Source organism: Bos grunniens, chromosome 16 (genome assembly GCF_055505025.1).
Source record: "Bos grunniens cultivar Pamir isolate PY7600 chromosome 16, Bosgru_T2T1.0, whole genome shotgun sequence".
In the NCBI taxonomy this organism is placed as follows: domain Eukaryota; kingdom Metazoa; phylum Chordata; class Mammalia; order Artiodactyla; family Bovidae; genus Bos; species Bos grunniens.
The window spans coordinates 60097836-60122618 of record NC_141180.1 but is presented as its reverse complement, the minus strand read 5'-3'; the positions used below and the strand labels follow the sequence as shown (position 1 = coordinate 60122618).

At 36.9% G+C, this 24783-nt stretch overlaps 1 protein-coding gene and 1 non-coding gene across 17 annotated transcripts in view; both read right to left on the bottom strand.

The window, feature by feature from the left end:
- The window catches only part of GPATCH2 (G-patch domain containing 2), a 195005-nt gene that overhangs the window by 77362 nt on the left and 92860 nt on the right, over positions 1–24783 (bottom strand). For all 16 annotated transcript variants that reach the window (XR_015143619.1, XR_015143616.1, XR_015143620.1 and 13 more), the window contains exon 6: positions 3303–3370. Coding sequence is in view for 5 of the 16 variants with exons in the window: in XM_086345287.1 (XP_086201413.1) it covers positions 3303–3370 (68 nt within the window). In the remaining 11 variants the exon portion in view is untranslated. The remainder of the gene's footprint in view (positions 1–3302; positions 3371–24783) is intronic.
- Positions 22522–22604, bottom strand: LOC147356916 (small Cajal body-specific RNA 18). The gene has a single exon (XR_015143865.1).

Here is a 24783-nt window from a genome sequence, read left to right as displayed (position 1 = left end):
CCAATGAGAATTAAGGGAAGGTGGGTGAGTGATTTTGAAATTTTGCTTCTTGAGGAAAGCTGCTTGGCCTGGTCTTTCCTCTTCTTCCTATCTTGAATGTAGACATGATATGTGGAATCATCTTGAGACTATGAGGCAGTAAATATGTATGTAAGAGAAAAAGACCAGGAAGATGCTATGTTGAAATGCATGCCCCTGAAAGATATGTTGGAGTCCTAACCCCTAGTACAAAAAAACGCATGATCTTATTTTGAGATCAGGTCTTTTCAGAGATAATCAAGTTAAGATGAGGTCACTAGGGTAGGCCCTAATTCAATACAACCTTATAAAATGCTGTTATATATCTGTATCTGTGTCATTACAAAAAGCAGAAAGTCAGACACAGATACAGGTACAGGCAAAAGGCTGTGGGAAGCTGGAGGCACAGGCTGGGGCGATGCAGCAAAAGTCAGGGAAGGACAAAGGTTGCCAGTCAACCACAAGCCAAGGGGGAACAAGGGAGAGATTCTCCTTCAGTTCCCTTGGAAGGAGCCAATCCCACTGACACTTCGATTGTGAACGTCCAGCCTTCAGAAATGTGAGGCAGTCAAAGCCCTCTTAAGGAAGAAAGAGCAAACCTTGAGGTTTCACGCTCCCTGATTTCAAACTATACTACAAAGCTATAGTAATCAAAACAGTACAGTACAGAAACAGTTACACAAATCAAGGGAACAGAGCAGAGAGCCCAGAAATGAACCCACACTTACACGGGTGCTTAATCTATGACAAAGGAGGTGAGAGCTTACAATGGGAGAAGATAGCCTCTTCAGTAACTGAAACCAATACATCACTGTGTGTTACCTATACGTCAATGAAAAAAAACTTTTAAATATAAAAAATTAAAGGGAGAGTACAAGAACACAAGAGGAATGTTATTCTGCCACAGAATAAAAAGTATGGAAAAAGAAAATAACTATGAGGCAATACATTTGTTTTCTAGGCCACCAGTTTGTGGCCTTTTGATACAATACCCCTAATAGTACACTAATATAGATGATGAAACAGAAAAAGAGAAACAGTCTGGCCCCTGATAATATCTTTATGGCTAGTGGCAAACTCTAGAACCTTCTTCCTCCTAACTTTTCATGTGAGAGGGGAAAAAAAAACCTTTTGGTTTGAGCTAATGTTAATTTCATTTTCTGTTACTTGTGCCTAGTACATCTTATAAATAAATGGTTTTTCAAACAGCCTTGAATAACAAATAAGGTTTTGACAGATATGGGAAGAAAGTCAGTGGCTATAGAAGCCAGTGAAGCAGAGTACGTTATATTCAGGGAACAGAGGCAGACGGCCAGAACGCGGGTGTTCCGAGGGAGAGGCAATGGAACAAGCTGACGGGAAACTGGAGCCATAATGTGGAAGGTGTTTAATCAGATGCTAAGGTTTCTCTGCTGTCAAGAAGAATACTGGAAGTTTTCATAGGGGAATAAAAGGATCAGAACTGCAGTTAAGTAGCAGAAGTAAGTAGTGTGTACTGAAATAGTGAGAGGACAGAGGCAGAAAGATACGTATACAATATAATGGAGTTTTAGTTAAAATAATGGAGCAGGATATGGAAAAGAGGAGGTCAGACGAGATTACTAAAATAAAGTGGACTAGTAGCATGTAGAGTGCAAGGTAGTACAATGACCATTGTAGACCACTTTAGTCATTGACTGACATTATCCTGAGCACTGAGAGAATGGTAATGAAACACCCTGGGATGACCTGGGAAACTCTGAAAACAGTGGCATCTAAGTGCCATCCCCAGAAACTCTTTTTTAATTGATTGAGAACCACTGGGAGATGGGTGTGGAAGGATGTCAGGGTATTACAAATGAGGGTCAGACCTGCTAATTTGAGATGAAACACTCGACTGACATTACCAAGTTTGTCCTATTTTAAATACAAACTTCCATGTCTTCACTCATTCAGTAACTAGTACCAGGCTATGATGGTGATAAAGAGATCGTTTGCCCTCAGAGCATTGAACATTTTTATCAAATGTAATTTTTGACTTAAATATAGCTCCAGATCTATTTTCTTGAGTATCGGTTTTGTATCAGAACAAAGACTGAGATGAAAACATACAAATGCTTTATCCATTTTTCTTTTCTGTTTGAGGGAAAAAAATAGAGAAGGTCTTATAGGATAATAAAAAATGAATAAGATAAGCTATTAAAAGGGAAGATTGTGATATTGTAAGCTACAAAAATAAATATATAAAAATAATTTATATAAATAATCCTATCTCACATAAATTATATTAACAAAATTTATAAACTAAGCTACATATGAACAAATAATTTATGTCTTATATAAGTAAATAAATTTAAGAGGGAGGGGATATATGTGTACATGTAGCTGATTCACACTGTTGTACAGCAGAAACTAATACAATATTATAAAGCAATTATACTCCCATTTTACAAAAGTAGATTTAAAAAAATAGGATCTAGTGGGTACTAATATAATTGTTTTCCAGAAAAAAATTCATTCAATAATTAATTCATATCACTCCATACTTTAATGGCCTTTCTCAAGTTCAACCAGCTTCATGGGAGACAATAGGGTATTGGGACAAAATATACAACTTATTTAAGGTTTTCCAACAAAGATGTATTTAGAAACAGAATCAGCACCTAGAAAGCCACCCCATAACTCACTAATTTGCTGTTGTTCAGTCGCTAAGTTGAGTCCAACTCTTTGAGACCCCATGGACTGTAGCACATCAGGATACTTGTGCTGTGGTATCTCCCAGAGTTTGCTCAAATTCATGTCCAAACTCACTAAGCCAAAGCTTTACTTTTTTTTCAATTATCTAGTAAATTAGTCTCTTCTTTTTGTTGTTAAATGAAAAATACATTCTGGGTCCTTCACAGCTCATGTTGGACAGGAGCAGAGGGTACAGAATTAATGAGAGAAAGAATCACTCACTCTTCATTTCAATACTTTAGAAAGGACTGTGGGAGGAAGGAAGTGAGAGCCTGATGCTACTTAATGTAATGAAAGTGTAAATGCTTTAAGATAATCTATGAATTTCAATAACAAATGAATTTCAAATTTTATCACAAGTAAAAGACAGACAGTATTTAAAAACCTTTCTTTAAATTTCTGCCATGGGTTTCATTTAAATTGTTCTATTAGACTACTGTTATTGGCAGATGATATTTACTCTTTTTCAAGGTGTATTTAAATTAAACCGTCTTTACTAGCAATAGTTACCAATTTCCCCCCCAAAAAGATGCAGAATAGTCCAACAAGATTATACAGTGCACACTCACTCGTGGTGATGAGAATCTGGAGAAAAGTGAACCATTCTCTTGTTACTGACTGGGCCAGGAGTTGTCACCTGAAAGGAGATTTAAAACCAAAACCAGTCACAGGTGAGTCTGTAAAAAGGCAGTGAATAATAGGGATGTTTTCATTTGAAGACATCCACTCTAAAATGCAGAATGTAACAGTTCTCAAAATCTAAGACACAACTGCATGGACCAAAAGTATAATTAAATTCCTGGTAAGAATGAACTACTTCTTTCAGTCTGGCATAGTTCCTCTGCTAGAATTTTACGACTATTTAAAAAGTATCTTTATAATAGAAAAAAACAACTTTCTGAAGAACTAGACCACTGAGTCTCATTTCCAAATACTACACAAATGCAAATATATTTAATTGTATGTAAAAAAAAGAGGTTTACTTAATTAGTGTTGAGAAGATGGTATTTGCTAGGAACAACATCTTTGTATTTAATTCTTAAATGTAAATAACATGTATTATAATGCACACACTTAAATGCATACAAATTAATATGTACATACTCCTCTACATAAAACAGATGAGCAACAGGATCTGCTGTACAGCACAGGAAAAGATATTTATTATCTTGTAATAAGTTACAATGAAAAAGAATATATACATACAAATATATATAACTGAATCACTTTGCTGTACACTTGTAACTAATGCAACATTATAAATCAACTGTGTGTAAAAAATGCATACAAAAATTTAAATTGAGGGAGCAGTGAATAGTCCTTTTTATCATTTTCCCATAAAGTTAGGAATTATCTGTGTATTTACATAGAACAATAATTTCATTTAAGAGAAAAGATTTTATGCCTTTATTTCTAAATCAAAGTAAAAACCTGATAAAGAATTAAAGGTTCAACTTTTTTGATAATGCAAGCTATTCCCATTTGCCAAGAAAATGTCACACTTTTCTGTCTAATCGAGGGTTCTCAGCAGGGACATAAACATAGCATCATGCAAGAAAGAATCCACAACCACAGCTGACAAGAGATAAAGTTACAACTTAAGGCTTTACGTTATGCTTCATCATATTAAAAAATAAAAACAAAACCCTCTATAATTACAGGAGTGCCACTTAACATACAGAATCCAGAAAGGCACGATGAGGCAACAAATGCCTCTGAAAAGAAATGAACATTTTCAAAAATGTATTTCATCTTCTTTCACTCGGGTAACAAGGATGCCAGCACACACTGAAATTCCAAGAATTGCAAATACTGCAAATGTGCACAGATGATGACATTAATAACCCTATGGTTTGAGCACCACAGGTAAACATGTGGCTCAACTCCAGGACTACATCCTGCATTCATCTCAGAATGAGGTTTTCATGCTACTCCAGTGGGTAACCCTGGAATACAGTAATCCATTTTCTACACCGTGGCTATGAGAAAAGCCGACTGTGCCTATGTCATGCTTTGTTAGAGGTTCATGATCACATTATCTCAGGGTGGACCTGACACTTTTATTCAGTTTACAGTATGTTCTATGTACAGGCAACTTATTTCCTTTGCCAGGGCTGCTGACAACCTTTTCCACACTATATTAATCTTGTTTACTGACTTTATCTTGGTACAAATATCAGAAAACTGAACTTTTTATCTCAGAGAAAAAATAAACAACATGTTGACAGAAGCAGAAGCTATTTTCAGGGCTAAAATTGCTTGTTTACCTGCAGCTATACTTATGGAAAAATGTTTAAGTCTTGCTCTGGCTTGAGATACATAATCTGAAATTTAATAAATGAAAGAATTTCACATACACCCATGTGATAAATTGCCCAATGAAAAACAATGCAACTGAATACAATAAAACAGAATTTATAACTAATTTATACCACAATACAAATGTAAGCTTTCAATCTAGTCAGAAATAATCATACTATATATTTCTCAGAAATCATATGTAGAAACTATGAGCACAATTCAATTGCTGTAAACAACTCACAGAAGATTTATAATAGCAAATGTAGATATTTAAATGAGTCTACATATTTACCTAGTACATAGCCCCCCTTTTTAACAAGATGTAAATATCCCATTTCATTATTTCAAGTCAATTTTGGTTTTACTTTTAAAGATATTCAAATAGGCATAATTTAGAATTTTTTTAAATGAAACAAACACTGAGATCTATATATAGTCTTTTCAGGTCAATGACACCGGTCTGACTCAGGAGTAAAATGTTCTAATAATGAGAATCTTTTGCTACTTTAGGTATTAGACACCTTTACCAAAAAGGTGAGAGAGATTGAGAAGGGAGTACGACAAAGCTGTTTACTGTCACTCTGTTTATTTAACTTATACACAGAGCACATTATGCGAAATGCTGGGCTGGATGAATTACAAGGCAGAATAAAGATTGCCAGGAGAAATAACAACCTTAGATGTGCAGACAATACCACTCTAATAGCAGAAAGCAAAGAGGAGCTAAAGAACGTCTTGATGAGGGTGATGAAGGAGAGTGAAAAAACTGGCTTAAAACTCAATTAAAAAAACTAAGAATATGATAGCCGGTCCCATCACTTCATGGCAAATAGAAGGGGAAAAGTTGGAAGCAGTAGTAGATTTCCTCTTCTTGGGGTCTAAAATCATGCAGATGGTGACTGCAGCTATGAAATTAGAAGACTCTTGCTTCTTGGAAGAAAAAAGTTATGACAAAGCTAGACAGTGTGTTAAAAAGCAAAGACAACACTTTGCTGACGAAGGTCTATATAGTCAAGGCTATGGTCTTCCCAGTAGTCACGTACGGATGTGAAGGCTGCACCATAAAGAAGGCTGAGTGCCAAAGAACTGATACTTGCCAACTGTAGTGCTGGAGAAGACTCTTGAGTCTCTGGGACAGCAAGCAGATCAAACCAGTCAATCAACCCTGAATAAAGGAAATCAACCCTGAATACTCATTGAAGAACTGATGCTGAAGCTGAATCTCCGATACTTTGGCCACTTCATGCAAAGAGCTGACTCACTGGAAAAGACCTTGATGCTGGGAAAGATTGAAGGCAGAAAGAGAAGAGGGTGACAGAGGATGACATGGTTGGATAGGATCACTGATTCAATGGACATGAACTTGGGCAAACTCCGGGAGATGGTAAGGGACAGGGAAGCCTGGAATGCTCTAGTCCATAGGGTTGCAAAGAGTCAGACATGACTTGCTGACTGAATAACAACAAAATCTTATTTTAGAATTCAGCTTATGAAAATCGGGGCTATTCTAGAGTTTCAGTGTATTTTAAACTTGAAAACATGTGTTTAATACAATTGATTATTAGTAGTTACTTCAAAGAATTATAAAATATCAAGAAACATTCTTATAGAATTCTTCCTAAAAATCATAATTCAGGGTTAATCTTTCTAAAAATAAAATGAAGCAATTTAAATTATCAGGTCAAATTATTAATTTCTAGTAAACATTCAAGTATGGTGATTATTTTATTCTCTTAAAAAAGATGCCTTCCAGTTATTTCAAAAATGTCTTAGAAAGAAATGACAAATTAAAAAAAAATCATAACTCTTTAAACATCCTATAAGATATTCATGTTATAAAGTTTGTTACAAAAAGTTGATTTTATTTCACAAGGCCAGATAGGAAACAGGTGTTCTGTTCTTCATGAGAAACAGTATCTCCACAATCCAATTCTTGTTGTTTGTTAAAACGCTAGAGACAAACATTTATATTAGTTTTTATTTTATTAATTATTTATATTAATTAGCCAATATTTACTGATGATAACCTTAAACACCACACTATATGCTCTGAAATTTTATGATTCATTTGTTAAATATTACTATATCAATAGTGACTACAACCCTAAATAAAGTAAGCATATTTCTTTTCATTACTATGCTTATATGCAAATTATTTAAAAAATTAAAGTTCGATAGGAATGAATGGTCTCTGGGTAGCATAGTGTTTGTGTCAACTTCTGACCTTATAGACTGTGAAATAAACTTTAATGCTAAAAGATCACAGGGGTCTCAGTCTTCATTATTGTTATTTACAATCAACTTATCAACCTCAGAAGATCACAATATAGCAGTGGTAGATGAAAATGTCGGAGAAGGCGATGGCAGCCCACTCCAGTACTCTTGCCTGGAAAATGCCATGGATGCAGGAGCCTGGTGGGCTGCAGTCCATGGGGTCGCAAAGAGTTGGACACGACTGAGCGACTTCACTTTTACTTTTCACTTTCATGCACTGGAGAAGGAAGTGGCAACCCACTCCAGTGTTCTTGCCTGGAGAATCCCAGGGACGGGGGAGCCTGGTGGGCTACCGTCTCTGGGGTTGCACAGAGTTGGACACGACTGAAGTGACTTAGCAGCAGAAGCAGCAGATGAAAATGTAATAGCTGTACAAGTAACACCATCAAAATTCATAAGGTCAATATGAACCCATATAAGGGAAATTTAGCCAAATTATTTCAATGACAAAGTATCTTTCTCAATTTTATTAGAGATGTTAAAAGAAATTTCTTATTTTTTCTATCACTGATTTATTAACACAGATATTATGACTTTCTCTCAAAGATAAACAAAACAGTTGGCTTTATATCTCATTTTCATTTTGTTACTGTTACCAAACCCACTGCATCTCATCCCATTCTTCTATAATTAAGATGGCTGAATGAGTTACTTTCCAAATCAGGTAGACTTCCTGAGACACGATGGTCCTATGAGATTAATAACGAGTTTATTCAATACGGATGATACCTCACTTATGTTCTCCACAAGTAAGATTCCTTCTATAAATTCACGACGTGTTATGTCGCCAAACAAACCCAAGAAACCATCCGTCCAGGCTTCTTTCTCTGCCTCTAGTAGAGCCATTCTCCTCCAACTTTTCTCTCTTACAATTATATTTTATTTGCCTTCCAAATGTTATTCTGCTTCAGTGCCTACACTGACAAACACTTAGGTTGGCAGGCTGCCATTCAAAAGAAGGCCTTTCAGTTTTGTGAGGACGGCCCAATCAAATCTGCCTGGCCTCCAGGCTGCAGGGAGACATTGTCTGAGCCTCCCTGCCAGTTTGTCAAGACCCAGAAGTTTCCTACTTCTCGAAGGACTGTTATTAATTTGACTCAACTTCTCGGAAGAAAGAAACAAGCCTTTTAAGTTTAGCAGGCTCTGCATGAAGGCCCCCCTGGTACATTCAACAAATGTGTCAGTCAAATACATGTGACAGATATTAAGGAAAACAACTCAACAAAAAGGAGCTTAAAAATAGAACTTTAAAACCTAGGGACAAGAAGTTAAGGAGACGAAAGCAAAGAGGTAGAAGGAAACTTACTGTAGTTGCTAGTCTATACCTTCATCTTCATTTAAAAATAAGTGGAAGAAAATAATATTCTAAACATCTTGGAATAGTTGATTTTAATTCATAGTTGTTAAAATGAATGTGTCAAGTGTCCATCTTTTAATCACACACAGGAGAATAGAGAAAGATTCTCCAAAATATTTCCCATGAGGGCAACTGAGTTTTATATTGGTGTTCTAAAAAACTGGTATAAGACAGTTGGGAGAATGAATAAAATATTTCACTGTGTTATCTATTATCATATATAATATTACAGAATGGTCACAATTCACAAAAGGTACAATTTATTCGGGGATGGAAAACATTCAAGAAAATAACATTAGAATCACTTTTAATATAACATATACAAGAGTGGAAATTACTTTAGGATAACTTTGAAAGTAAACACAACAAAGGGACAAATTCAGGTAGTATAAATGGATATCATTTATAAGATTAAAGGGAAACAAAGCAGTGATCTGATTTCAGAGGAATAAGGGGGAAGAAAATCACCTGTGAGAAGGGAGTTGTATGCAATTTCTTTCTCCCTTCTCCAATTCATCTTACCAACTCACCAAATTCAACTTTCTAAATCACTGCTTTTCAATGTGTTGATTTTCTCATGCCAGAGCCATCCATAGCTCTTCACTGAAAGCAAAACTAAAGCTAATAAGAAATGCATTCAAAACCCTCTCTAATCTCATTTCTGCTTCCCACTGTGATCCCTCTCCAGCTTCTGATGCAATAGCTGATTCCTCCTTGTTCTAAACCCCAAACTGCTCTACTGGAAACAATTCAACAGATATTTACTAGTTATTACTGTGCACATAAAATCATGTCAAAATTTACTATATAATGAGTGGTATTCCATTCAGTTGGGTAATTTTAGTTATATTGTTACATTGATCTACATTGATTGTTACATTGATTTAGTTACATTGTTACAAAGATCACTAATCTTTATGATATCATGATAAAGTCCTGTGTTAAGAGACTCCTTCAATTTGCAGGTGTTTTTTTCCTAAGAAAGGTCAGTAAATAATTCATGCACTAATCCATATTTTACTTTCATTTGTCTAGACTACTATTAAAGTAAACGTGAATTTATATGTTGTTGTTATTTAGTTGCTAAGTTGTGTCTAACTCTTTGTGACCTCATGGACTATACCCTGCCAAGCTCCTCTGTCCATGGGATTTTCCAGGCAAGAATACTGGATTGGGTTGCCATTTCCTTCTCTGTGGGATCTTTCTGACCCAGGGATTGAACCTGTGTCTCCTGCATTGACAGGCAGATTCTTTACCACTGAGCCACCAGGGAAGCCCTGTGAATTCACATAGTAGACTACAAAAAATCCTCTTCACTGGCTATAAGAAACTAAAAAAGTAATAGGCGAAACTAGAATGCCCTATGTGTGCAGATAAGGTGCTGGATCTGAGCCCACCAGAAATATTAGCTTCAGACAATGTCCTTCTGGAAAGAATAAACAATATACAATATGACATTGAAACATGTAAAATATCATGTAAGAAACGAGTTGCCAGTCCAGGTTCAATGCACGATACTGGATGCTTGGGGCTAGTGCACTGGGACGACCCAGAGGGATGGTATGGGGAGGGAGGAGGGAGGAGGGTTCAGGATGGGGAACACATGTATACCTGTGGTGGATTCATTTTGATATTTGGCAAAACTAATACAATTATGTAAAGTTTAAAAATAAAATAAAATTAAAAAAAAAAAAAGAAAGAATATACGGGATGGAAGATCATTTCTGAGAACAACTGAATTACCTGAGATTGCAAAAACTGTTGTAGTAAATTATTAAATTTGTACACTAGAGTTTGGTTTTCCAATTAAGAAGATGCCTCAGAATTTGGGATTTTATAAAATCTAGTAACATTACAAAAAGATGTACTAGGTTCGCATCATTATTCATATCTTTATGTATAAGACATTCACAACCAATTTTGCTCTTATCAGCTGAGTTCACACTGGTTAAGACTTTCAGGGGTAAAAAAAAAACTGTCTTATTAGCAGCAACTACTTTCTTAACCTTTGTGTTAATTAGATTATATTATAGTAGAGATGTAAGGCTTCCCCTGAAAGCTCAGTTGGTAAAGAATCCGCCTGCAATGCAGGAGACCCTGGTTCAACTCCTGGGCTGGGAAGATCCATTGGAGAAGGGATAGGATACTCACTCCAGCATTCCTGGGCTTCACTTGTGGCTCAGCTGGTAAAGAATCTGTCCAGTGAATGTGGGAGCCCTGGGTTTGATCCCTGGATTGGGAAGATCCTCTGGAGAAGGGAAAGGCTACCCACTCCAGTATTCTGAAGAATTCCATGGACTCTATTATAGTCCATGGGGTCACAAAGAGTCAGACAGGACTGAATGACTTTCATTTTCATAGTAGAGATGTAACACAGTGAGTGAATCTGATGACTTTTACCTGATTGTCAAGGTTAAAGGGTCCACACTGTTCCATTATACTTTTACTATGCAATTTTTAACCCTTCTTGGGCCGATGTAAGCATGAACAACCCAACAAAGAAAGTGTGATAATGACCACTGATGACACATGAAGAATTAATAGAATTTGTAGAAACACTATTGTGATTAATGATGACAATTACGTTGTCATCAGTCTTTTATCAGTTTTGCCGGCTTATAAGGTAAGTTTTCACAGGCAAGATGGCTAAAGTGAGTAGACATCATTATTCTCAAACACTAGATGAAGAAAGTAATACTCACTGAGGTGAGGGCACATAACACTCAGATTACAAAGACTAAACAGAGCTAGATCTGAACCTCAGTTGTTCTATTCCCAATTGCCCCCGACAGAGGACCACACAGAGGAGACAATACACCAAAATAAATGTTTCCTGTGTTGGGGAATTTGCCACAGGAGATGCTGACTTGAATGGAGATTATATTGTTGGAAACTCTTCAGCCTATAAGTATACATCCAAGGACATTCTGGTCTTTACTTGCGACTTCGGGGTACCCCATGGGGCTATTTTAAACGCAGGCAAGTTTGAGCATGGCATCTCAAACAAGGTTGTCAGTCCATGTTACAGACAGACTAACAAGAATAACAAATGGCTCCACTACAAGTCATTACAGGCAAAGTAGTGAAAAAAATTAAAAACTGCACTGGAGAGGAGTAAACATTTCATGATGAGAGTATGTGAAGGAACTTGGACAATTAGAGAAGCTGGGCTATTTTTTTTTTTCCTTCAAAAGCAGATAACAATGTAAATGTGAGATTACACCTTCAATCCAGAAAGGTTTTATGACCCAGAGGGATGGTATGGGGAGGGAGGTGGGAGGGGGGTTCAGGATGGGGAACACGTGTATGCCCATGGCGGATTCATGTTGATGTATGGCAAAACCAATACAATAAAGTAATTAGCCTCCAATTAAAATAAATAAATTTAAATTAAAAAACAAACAAAAAAAGAATAATTAAAAAAAAAATCACAGGAGATAAAGCACAGAGAAGCTCAAGGCTTTCAATAGAGGATTAGTCATCCTGGCAGAAATCGTATGTGTCAAAAGAAAGATGCTAACCTTTCAGCTGCTAGCATCACGTCAAGTAGTGACTGCACACAGACTCCAGGTAATCTGGAAGTAATCTTAGTACCTTTTCAAGTAACAGCAGTACATATATATCTTTAAAATAATTCTTAATTGCATGTTACGCTAAGCTGATGAAGATACAGAAATATACAAACATACATGTAGATATATGACAACATTAGCAATTCTTATATTTTTCATTCTAAGACTAAACAATGTAATTGTTTTAAATCTTCACTTTAAACAGTTTTTTCCTAGTTAAAATAAGTCAGCATTAATAATTAAGAATTTAGAATTACTGGCCTATTAGAATAATAATGCTTCTAATTATTAAGTGTATAAATCCTCATTTCTGGTCTACAAAATGATGATCTAAAAGATTTAATAGAAAAGATTAATCACTATATAATTAAAGAACAAATACAGTGACAACTGTTTTTCACACTGCTCCATGGTAATTTTTTTTTTTTAGAGTAAGGAACTAAAAATTAACCAGCTCAGAATGATGGCCAATAGTGATTAAAGAAAGAGTTTCACTCTGCCGTCCTGTTTTAGTAGCAAGCTGTGAGTGGCCTCTGCTGGCTGACCAAAGGCTTCTTAAATCACTCATTTATGATGCTCACAATACCATGGGCTTCAAGAATATAAGGATATGTCTACATATGTTTACACAAAATCCATTGTGCATACAAAACTGCCTTTTATAAGAATAGATGCTAAAGTAATAAAAGGTGTATAAGATGGTGTAAAAATCTGTATCATCTTATCCCACTTCAACATTCTTAGATTACACACCAAATCTATACATTTCCTAAAATTCCAATTTATAAGCCATAAGTGTATTAATGTGGATTATCTTGTTCAATTCAAATCAAATAATTCACTTCTACATTTAAAGTATTTTCTTAAGGTTCATTTTATAAACACACACACACAAACTTTTTCTCAAAATTAAGTGTAATATTTAAGGGAAATGCAAAGGATGACTGAATTTAAAAATCTTTCAAAGAATTAGTGATCTAAAAAAAAAGACATTAACATTTTATGTAATGGTGTACGAAGACACTAATCGGGAACCACAGTAAAACAAAATAATTTAAAAATTTTCTATATTATTGTATCTATGCTTGAGTAGAAGTAATTTTATATTCAAAACTTAAAATTATAAGAAGCTGAAAACTTACTTAGTAATAGGTACTGTTAATTTAGTAATCATAATAGAGGAGAAAAAAGTTTCAATTTTTTTTCTCAGCAACTTTCTATTAATAAAAATCTCTTGTGCATGATAGAGTTTGTGATTTTTTTTATCTTAAACATACCATTATATATGATTCTCTTCATACTTGACCCAATCTATCCACTTAAAATATACCCCATTAAGAATTATTATCAAATATGCCTAATGATGTCAGAAGGTGACTACATTTATTTTAAAAAGTTATTGTTCTCATGTGTGACAATATTCCAGTACATTTCAACCCTCATTTCAGAATTCAGTCCCATTATCTTGCCTGCTCAAAACTGTTCACAGGGTTAGCTAGCTGACATATAAGATAACCCTCCATCTCACCAGACACCACTGGGATATGACATACTGACCCACAGTAAGCCCTTATTATTAGCCTGAAATATATAGCACACAAAGCAGCTCCTGCCAGGGAATTTGTTTATAAAAATTCCTTTATCTCTCTGGACACTCAAAATGCTTTTAAAAATAATGTCCAACTATTTAAAGGAATTTCAAACAATAAATAAAAATTTTAATGGGTGTTTTGAAGCTTCTCTTTCCATCTCTCACAATTCTGCAGAATCTAAAAAATAAAATAAGGAGTCATATCAGGAAATAGAAGCTGGACAGTGTTTCCTCCTTGGAGCTTAGCTTACACATTATATAAAGAACACACTTAAAAAACAAAAAGGATAGTTAATAATTCCCATTTCTAACGAGAATTACAATACACTGGACAACTTGGTACATGTAAAAAAATCTTGTTTTTGGTGGTAGAAGAGATTGAGGGGTAACATGGCAGTGAAGATGGTCACGATATTCAGCGAACATGACTGATAATGTAAAAAAGTTATGAAAGTTTTTTGGACAGAAATTCTATCACATACATTAAAAATTTACTTTGGGAATATAAGCAGACTAGGAAAACTTTTCAGTGCTTAGTTATAAAATTACCATAAATTTTTGAGTAAACATTTAGTAAATATTTTTACTATTTTATTATTTTTAATGGTAAATTTTACTAAATTTATTATTTAAAATACTTAAATTATTCTGAATCTTGGAAGACATGAAGACAACATTTCAGGAGCTGAAATTATTTTCTTTAAACATTAATTATTGATAATTCATTATAACACTATCAGTTGTGCATATGCCCTTTTAAAAATGCAAAATTTTCAAATTGTTTTTTTAAAACTAGCTTATTTCTTTCTACTATAAGCTGACAGTGATGCATGAAATTTTAATTTACATCAAAAGAAAAAAATTACAGCTGGTTTTGACGTTTAAAAGGTTGCTTCTAAAAATATCAAGGATACATTGATAGTGATTTATGAGAAAAATACTGAGAGTTTCCATATTTAAAAACTGATTATCTTAACATGGTTTATATTTAGCAAATAAAACACTTAAGATATCATATTCTAGAAGCTGTTCTCCTTAAGTAAAGACTCACGCAACCACCCAGTCTTGTATAATATAGATCAAGATTAGATTATTATACTGTTAGTTGCACTAAAACATGTCTATAATTTAAAACCACATAACTATGACTTGAGAGGGGAAAGAAAAAGATCACAAATACAAACAAGCAAATTATTCTTATAAGTATATATAAATGAATGAATGAAAAACAAATCAAATATTAGTGAATAGATAACAATATAATCTTAGCATATTACAAACTATCTTTCTCAATGAATGGCTATACAAAACACAAATAATAACCTGCAACTCTGACCAATAATATTCTTTGACTAATGGCAATGGCACCCCACTCCAGTATTCTTGCCTGGAAAATCCCATGGACGGAGGAGTCTGGAAAGCCTGTGGTCCATGGGGTTGCTGAGGGTCCGACACGACTGAGCGACTTCACTTTCACTTTTCACTTTCATGCATTAGAGAAGGAAATGGCAACCCACTCCAGTGTTCTTGCCTGGAGAATCCCAGGGATGGGGGAGCCCGGTGGGCTGCCGTCTATGGGGTTGCACAGAGTTGGACACGACTGAAGTGACTTAGCAGCAGCAATATGTATTTCAAGTGAAAAAAAAAAACACAGAGTTAGACCCTCATATCTGGGGGTATTTGTTAGTAGAATTAGCTTTAAATTCAAAGAATTTAAAATTCTTTTAAATTGAAAGAAGTAAATATCTAGCATAACTCTGGTTACATCATAAAATCAGTAAGACAGACAGAGGTGGTCATGTGAGATAAGGCCTGGCCAATAACAAGTATGTCAATCACTGGATGGAGCTTCTATGGAAGATTCTTTCAGCGGGATTTACTAGCTGGTATGTACCTTGTACAGTCTTTGTACTTCAGGATGTCTGGGGTGAAGGCAACAACACCCAGTTTTTGACTAGGAGTGAAAGATCAAAAGAATCAAAGGCTTCCACACTGCCATCCTTTATTTGGATAACGAAGCCATCAAATATCTTCTCATGACACTATGCTATGCTATGCTATGCTAAGTCGCTTCAGTCGTGTCCAACTCTGTGCAACCCCACAGACAGCAGCCCACCAGGCTCCGCCATCCCTGGGATCCTCCAGGCAAGAATACTGGAGTGGGTTGCCATTTCCTTCTCCAATGCATGAAAGTGAAAAGTGAAAGTGAAGTTGCTCAGTTGTGTCCGACTTTTAGCGACCCCATGGACTGCAGCCTACCAGGCTCCTCCGTCCATGGGATTTTCCAGGCAAGAGTACTGGAGTGGGGTGCCATTGCCTCATGACACTAGGAAGAAACAAAACAAAACCCTCTTTTGTTCAAGTCATCGTTTATTTGGGCATCTTGTTACATGCTCCGAGCCCAATCTTAATTAATAATAATAATAATAGCAATAATGCTAACTGTATCCAGCAAGTTTTACCCTTATTCTTAAAACAAAACAAAAAATAAGAGCCATCCAGTGGCTCAAAAACAGGAGATATCGAACTTCTGTTTGACATGCCCAGCACTCCGTTGGGTGAACAGAACAGTGGTCCCCAACCTTTTTGGCACAATGGTTTCAGGATGGTTCAAGCACATTATATTTCTTATGCTGCCGCTGGTCTGATAGGAGGCGGAGCTCAGGTGGTAATGTGAGTGATGGGGAGCGGCTGTAAATAGAGATGAGGCTTTGCTTGCTTACCTGCCGCTCACATCCTGCTGTGCAGCCCAGTTCCTAACAGGCCACAGATGGTGAGCGGAGTTGAGACCCCCTATCTACAAGATTCTAAAGAACTGCATAATACGAACCCTGCTAGCTAACATGTTACAAACTGAAAATATACAAGCTGACTAGACTAAAAGTCTGAGTTGGATAGGTAATAAGAGTTTAGGTAAGAAGAAGTAAGGTAATAGGTAATAAGAAGTAAGAGTTGGATAGGTAATAAAGTTTCAGAAATCTGGGAATTTGGTTCATTCTATAAAACACACTCTATGTTTGCAGCTCCAAACATTGAGCTAGGGTATCCTGACTTGTTGGTACTGTCAGACTCCAACAAGAAAAGGGTGCTTTCAATCGAAACACACAAAAGATGGTATTGTCATAATTTAGGTCACTGTACTTTCATCTTCAGTAAATCCCAACTCCTGTTGCTTCAGGGTCCCTATTATCAAGAGCCTGGGAGATGCAAAACAGTTTCCTCTCGCTGCAACAGAAACAGACAAGCTCTTCTGCTGATGACGGCTGGGCCCAGAGGCTCCTGCCTTCCCACTCCTGTAGAGCATGGGAAGGAGAACGGAGGCTGAAGCAGGGGGGTAAGATAGAAACCACTGTGGTAGCTGCCCCCGCTCCTGTGGGGTAAAATGAGGGGGAACTGAGGAATGTCTGCCCAGTTCCAGCAAGCTGGTGAGGAGGGGAGTCTCTAGGAGAGTCCCAAGCTGGAGTTGGCACTCTGCCCAAATTGGAACAGAAGTAAAAATGTTGCATTGGTGGAGGGTGCATAGGGCTAGATGCATAGCCTGAGAAAATGCCAGTGGTCCCCCATGGCCTGGGGTGCTGGACGGGTAATCCAGGTGTTTCGGTAAACTAATAGGGAACCAGTGGATGAACAGTCTTGGGACCCAAAGAAGCAGAGGAGCTTGAAGATCAGAGACAAACGGCTGGAATATATGGGCTTCAGTGACGGGTACCAGCACAGTACCTCCAGACACCAAATGCAACTAGACTTACACAAGTGAGTGAAGTGCTGGGGTGCAAATCAGACTAGCCAGCCAGAGGTCAGTAGGGACCAAGGAGTTGCATGGTCAGTAGGATGATGCTTGGCTGAGAGTCATCTCCGTCACCCCAGGACACATAAACTAACGACTGCCCTCTTGGGGAGAAGCAGATGGGAGGGGGAGGAGAAATGCAAGACCAAGCATTTGTTAGGAAGAGACTAAGTTTCCTAGCTGGAAGAAATACTTAATACTGAGGTACGGTAATTGGCAAATCTGCTTCACTTCCCTTGACTCCTGCATCCTGACTGACACACTCCTTCCCCATACTGACCCCGCTAATAAGTGGAAACTCATGAGAAATATCAAATATAATAAACAAAGAAGCTATATTTTCTTTTGTCCAGGTCTTCATCTTTAGCCCCACTACACTTACAAACTGACATCAACCTTTCAATATATTCAAGAGTAGAAGAGTTATCCTTACACCACACTAGATGGAAATCTTTCTGTGTGATCTATAAGTAAGTAGTAAAGCATTAACTGTAGTTTAAGCTTTCTTAGTATTTTATAGCAAAATTCACATAATGTAAATCACATTTCTCCATCTGGAGGTTACAAAATCAACTGTGACCAAAGCATCTCTTTTATAATAAGATTACAAAACAAAGTGATAAGGAGTCCTATTAGTAATTCTTGCTGTCCACTGCAGTGATCACAATGGGATAGGATCATCCACCAGGTTTAAAATAATAAACTAGAATTATAGGTTTCATTCATTTTCTTTTTCTCCAGTATATAAAAAAATAGATTTCATCAATTTTCTTTTTCTCCAGTTTTTAGGAGCAGAACAACATCACGATTAAAAGTGTGGGCTTTGCGAGCCAGATGGCCTGGGTCTAAATACTGATTCCTCCAGGTTTCAGCAGTATGACTGCCTCAACTTCTTCTTCCATAAAATGGGGATTAATGCAGTACTCATTTTATAGAGCTACTATGAGAATGAAATGAGATAATCTGTGAAACACACAGATCCGTATCTCTTAATTATTACCATTTGTATTAATTGTCTCAAAATCTAATGTAATGTGTATGGAATCTAGAAAGATGGTATTAATAAACCTATCTGCAGGGCAGCAATGGAGATGAATACATAGAAAACAGACTTGTGGACACACTGGGGTAAGGACAGGGTGGGACGGGTTGAGAGAATAGCATGGAAACATATACATTACTATATATAAAATAGACAGCAAGTAAGAATTCGCTGTGTGACACAGGGAGCTCAACCCAGTGCTCTGTGACAACCTAGAGGGGTGGGATGGGGTGGGATATGGGGGGGCGGTTCAGGAGGGAGGGAACACATGTATACCTATGGCTGATTCATGTGGATGAATGGTATAGACCAACACAATATTTTGTAAGCAATTATCTTCCAATTTTAAAAAAGCATTGAATGCAAAGTACACTCTCAATAATAAGATAACACAATAAATATTACAATAGACGTAAGCAAGAATAAGTTTTTGTAGGACTGCTGTGAGTCGGAAGCAAGGAGAGTATGCATGCAGGGGAACAGTGCAATGGAGATGTTTATCACTGGGACCATCAAGCACTCTTTTCAGTGAATTACTTGAAACAGTTGAGCAATTGCTCCCCATGAACATATCTGAAATGCTGGTACATATTTAATATACAAAACACATCAAATTATAAAGAAGAGTTAGTTTACAAATGAAGTGAAAACCACAAGGTAGCCAGTCTAAATCACAAAATTTAATTCAGTAATTTCCACAAAGACATCATTAGTTACTATATAAGCTGGTGCTTTTCTGATGCTTTTCAATTAGTGGAAAGGTCATGAGTTTAAATAAAATAGAGTTAAGTATCTTATCTATAATAATGGTCCGTAAATTGAATGTTTTATAGCTGAATTGCTGTTCTTGGCCAATTTTAAGGGCCTGAAAGAAACTTGAACTGGCAAACTATTCAAATTCATGTTATTAAAGTAATAAAAGGAATGCACTGCCTCCCATGCCCCAGATGAAACACACACACACACTCACAGATATACATTAGGATTCTTTGATCACACACAACAGAAATAATTTCTCTCTCCACTTTGAATCCCTATACTTCATCGCCTCTTTCTTATATCATGTAATGGACTGCTTCATATTAAAATTTATATGTTTGTCTCCTCTATGTGAAAATACCACCTCTGGAAAGCAGAGGTTACTGTCTAATTTACCGATGTATCACCAGCAGAACTTGGTACATTTGTCTATACTGACCCATGTGTTGAATTCACCAGAAGGATACATACACTAGAGCCCATTAGCATTTTGCAATAGTTGCAAAACAACTTAGTATATATTAAGAAGAATTCACAAACAGGTTAAATACTATAGTCTTTCAAATATCTGGATAGTTTGTCTTAGAAGCCATGTCACCCTCTGTATAACTAAAACTATTCTAACACCATTTTATAAAATTAAATAGTATAAAACCCAAAACTTGGTAGGAAGTATGTTGAGTCATCTGAAAAATGAATTATAATTTACTAGGTGTTCTGCCTAAAGAATAGTTCATAATTTTCCAAAAATACAGAAAATGAAAAAGATGCTAATACTATCTTTAATGAATTCCTAGAACACTTTCACTCAAGTGTCAAAAGTAATATAGAAGGAACCCCAGAAAAAAGAAAGCTGCTCAATTATCATTCTGGAGTAGCACACTATTAAATGAATTCATAGACAGAAGCAAGTATTAGCATATATTCTAAGAGTATGGCAGGATATGCTCTTAAAATTCATTCTGAAAAACAAAAGTGTTAGTCACTCAATCATCTCTGACTCTTTGCAACCCCATGGACTGTAGCCCACCAGGCTTCTCTGTCCATTGAATTCTCTAGGCAAGAATATCGGAGTGGGTAGCCATTACCTTTTCCTGGGAATCTTCCCAATCCAGGGATTGAACCTGGGTCTCCTGCATCGTAAGCAGACTCTTTGCCGTCTGAGTCACCTGGGAAGCCTCTAAAATTCATTCTAGAAGGAAGCTATCCATAAAGCCATGGTAGCATCGAAGCATGAATATACTTAAGAGACTAGATATCACTAAAACTATTCTTGAGTTGCCTCATGGTAATAACCATGAGCTCCATAGATAGTAAACCACAGCATGGAATCTCAAACAGTATCGTCTCACATGGGTAGTGTGTGAAATACCTTCAGGATGTCACTACAACCCAACTCCGCGGAACTGGCTGCACAATCAGTATACCTGCCAAGTAGCACACCCCACTGGACGGTGAAAACCAACAAGTACTGGGAGACTGTTTTATTCTTTTCTTTTTGTCCTCTGTGATGAACTCAATATGTATGCAGTAAATAGAATCTATTATTACTAATTTCACCAAACACTGATTGAGCACTTTCTAGGTTGTCCAGGTTCTTGGAAGCCGCCTAGAAATTTTTTCTCATGCTCACAATTCTGCAAGATTCTAATTATTATCTCAAGCTCATGAATAAGGCTTAGAGAGATGAAACAATCCACCTAAGACCACCTGCTTCACAAGTAGCCGAGCCAATATTTGTCTAAAAGTATCTGGTTCCTTCACTCAGCAAGAAAATACTGAGCCTTTACATTATTTTCTTGTTGAATAAGGGAACCAGATATTTATAAGATAGATAACCAACAAGGACCTACTGTATAGCACAGGGAACTCTACTCAATATTCTGTGATAACCTGTAGGAGAAAAGAATTTTAAAAAGAATGAACATATGTGTATGTGTAACTGAATCACTTTGCCGTACACCTGAAACTAACACAACGTCGTAAATCAACTCTACTCCAGTAAAATAAAAATATTAGAAAACGAAGAAAATATTGAGCCTTTACCATGTGCCCTGGGTTAAGGAATAGGAGGAGATATACTAGCAAACAATGAGGAGAACTCTGCACTGATAGGATGGAGAGACACACTGAATTAAAAACAAACCAATATGCACCAATACCACAGACTGCTGGAAAATACTGTGAAGGAAAGAAAGAAGGAGAAGGTGGAGGGGAAGGGGAAACTAAGTTGAGCTGAGTCTAAAGGACTGGATGGAGCACTCAAGCCAAGGAGAGGTGAGGTGGGAATATCCTTAGTCAGAAGTATCACATAGGAAGACCGGGAAGCGAGGAAGAGATGTTCAAGGAGTAGCTTGGAAGGCAGTGTGTCCAGGGCAGACTGGTCTGGGAGAGGACAAACAGCAGAAAGGAGTCAGAAAATTCAGTGTCCTGGTGACCTTAATTTTAAGAAGCTGTGCTCATTTCTACATGCTGGTAGTTCTCAAGCTCTATATTAAAAATGATTGAGGACTCCAAAGAGCCTTTGTTTTATGTGTATTGATCCTCAGTTCAGTTTCAGTCGCTCAGTCGTGTCCAACTCTTTGCGACCCCATGAATCGCAGCACGCCAGGCCTCCCTGTCCATCATCAACTTCCGGAGTTCACTGAGACTCATGTCCATCGAGTCAGTGATGCCATCCAGCCATCTCATCCTCTGCCGTCCCCTTCTCCTCCTGCCCCCAATCCCTCCCAGCATCAGAGTCTTTTCCAATGAGTCAACTCTTCATGTGAGGTGGCCAAAGTACTGGCGTTTCAGCTTTAGCATCATTCTTTCCAAAGAACACCCAGGACTCATCTCCTTCAGAATGGACTGGTTGGATCTCCTTGCAGTCCAAGGGACTCTCAAGAGTCTTCTCCAACACCACAGTTCAAAAGCATCAATTCTTCGTCACTCAGCTCTCTTCACAGTCCAACTCTCACATCCATACATGACCACTGGAAAAACCATAGCCTTGACTAGACGGACCTTTGTTGGCAAAGTAATGTTTCTGCTTTTGAATATGCTATCTAGGTTGGTCATAACTTTTCTTCCAAGGAGTAAGCGTCTTTTTTTTTTTTTTCTGCCCGGTCTCAGTCCGTTCTCAGAACACGCTCCATCACCTCATTCCCAGAACTCAGATTGCGCAGTGGTCACGTCATCATCGACCAAGCGTCTTTTAATTTCGTGGTTGCAATCACCATCTACAGTGATTTTGGAGCCCCCAAAAATAAAGTCTGCCACTGTTTCCACTGTTTCCCATCTATTTCCCATGAAGTGATGGGATCAGATGTCGATCCTACTGGAATTTTAAAAATGCCTTAATTTTTTTTAACCCAGGAATATATAACACACTTCATGGAGACTCGGGAAAATACCACCATATACTTGTGAAAAAAATGAAGCGAAAAATACAAATAATATCTTGGTATTATTATGAAAACAGTTTTCCCCTTGTGAACTCCCTGAAGGAGTCCCTGGGATCCCTCAGACCACACTTTAAAAAGCACTGCTTTCTGCCACGGCTGTCCAAGTGTGGTCCCCAAGTCAGAGGTATCAACATCACCTGGGAACCTGTCAGAAATCAAAATTCTCAGGCTTCACCTCAAACCTACCGCATGAGATCCTCTGTGGGGGTGAAGCCCCACCACCTGGGTTTTATCAGGCCCTGCTGGTGATTCTGATGCTCACTGAGGTTTGAGCACCACTGTGCTAATAGACTTTAGGGAAGAAAGCAGGACAATGGAAGAAAAACACCAGCAGGGAGCCGTAAGAGATGCTTCTACAGCATGGAAAATTTGATTGTCGTAAGCATAGAGGAGAAGCTTAAAACCGAATGCAGGGGAAGAAAATTTTAAAAAGCTGAAGCAAGACAGAGAATCAATAGAAGAGACATTTCTTTTTCAATAAAGGTTTCAGACCAAGTGGAAACGGAAAAGGCAAAACTGGAAACCTTGACTGATTCTGCAAATATATATGGCAGCAAACTCAATTGTCAGTCTTCATGGGCAGACGATACCAGAAGGGCTAGGGTGGAAGTGTTGGTCCTGGGTATATGGTGGCCACAGACAGTAAATGGTACCAAAGGTGCTAACCAAGACATTATATTTACGAAGCGATAAAGCTACTTTTTTACTGAAATATCTCAGTTCACACAATTTTTCATAAAAGAGAGTAACACTAAATAACTCATCAAACCTTTTGGCAGAGCAAAGGAACAAATGAATGAGCTTGGTACATGATACATATTAATATCCTAATGCATTTAAAAACTGTCATTGTGTACCAAATAATATTTTGGTTCCTTTCATTGTATCTTACATAAGTCCTATAATATTATCATGTACTTATATCCATAATGATATAAGATCACCCTTTTGGCTTCCCCACAACCTCTCTGTATTGTAAACACTGTACTTTTATCATTTATTACGTTGTATTTTAATTAGCTGTTTACTTATCTAACCCTCCCATAGACTATAAGCATCTAAGGACTAGGAACTACGTCTTATTCAGCTTTGTTTCTCCCATACACTGCATAACGTCTGGTACATGGTTAGATATGAAATGAAACAGTATTCACTTGCTGATTTAAGTATTTATGTTCTACCTGGACACCTACATGAAAATCTCAAACCAGGGCCAGAGTTGATATTTTAATTGCTTTGAATTACATATAACAAAATCCTAGGTACACGTTTTCAAAAAGCTCTTGCTTACTGAATACAGACATATATCTTTTGTAAATGACAATGGGAATAAAACATAATTAGTGGGAAAATTCAATGTGCTTCTTTAATTATATATAGAAATATTCCAATGAATGCAAAATAAGATCAAAAAGATTCTTACAGCTCTTACAGTTAATTGCCCCCTCTCCATATTAAAAAAAAAAAAAATTCTACACCACTTTCATTTTGAAGATGTAGGAGCAGCCATAAAAACATGGGCAAATACTATTCAATTCTCAAATCAGAAACCTTAGACTGCAATTTAAAAATATTATTGACTAAAGTGTTAGTTTTTTACCTAAAAACTACTCATGTTCTATGATCAGGACCTCGATGGTCCATATGAAAACAAGGCTACACTTCATATTCAAAATGAAATTCTGCCTTAAACTGCTTCTTCTGTTTACAAAACTATTTATCACCTGTGAAAAAATTCAGGATGTCTAGAGATAATAAAAGTTCACAACTGGTACCCTCTGCAGCACCACTACCTGGATTAAGCAGCCTCTTTAAATCTGGACGGCTTCTGTTCTCTCACCATTCTCACTGGGTGAGCAGATGCCATGTGACCACACAGTTGGCTGGGGCACAATATTTACTGTAACATGGGCTGTAAAGG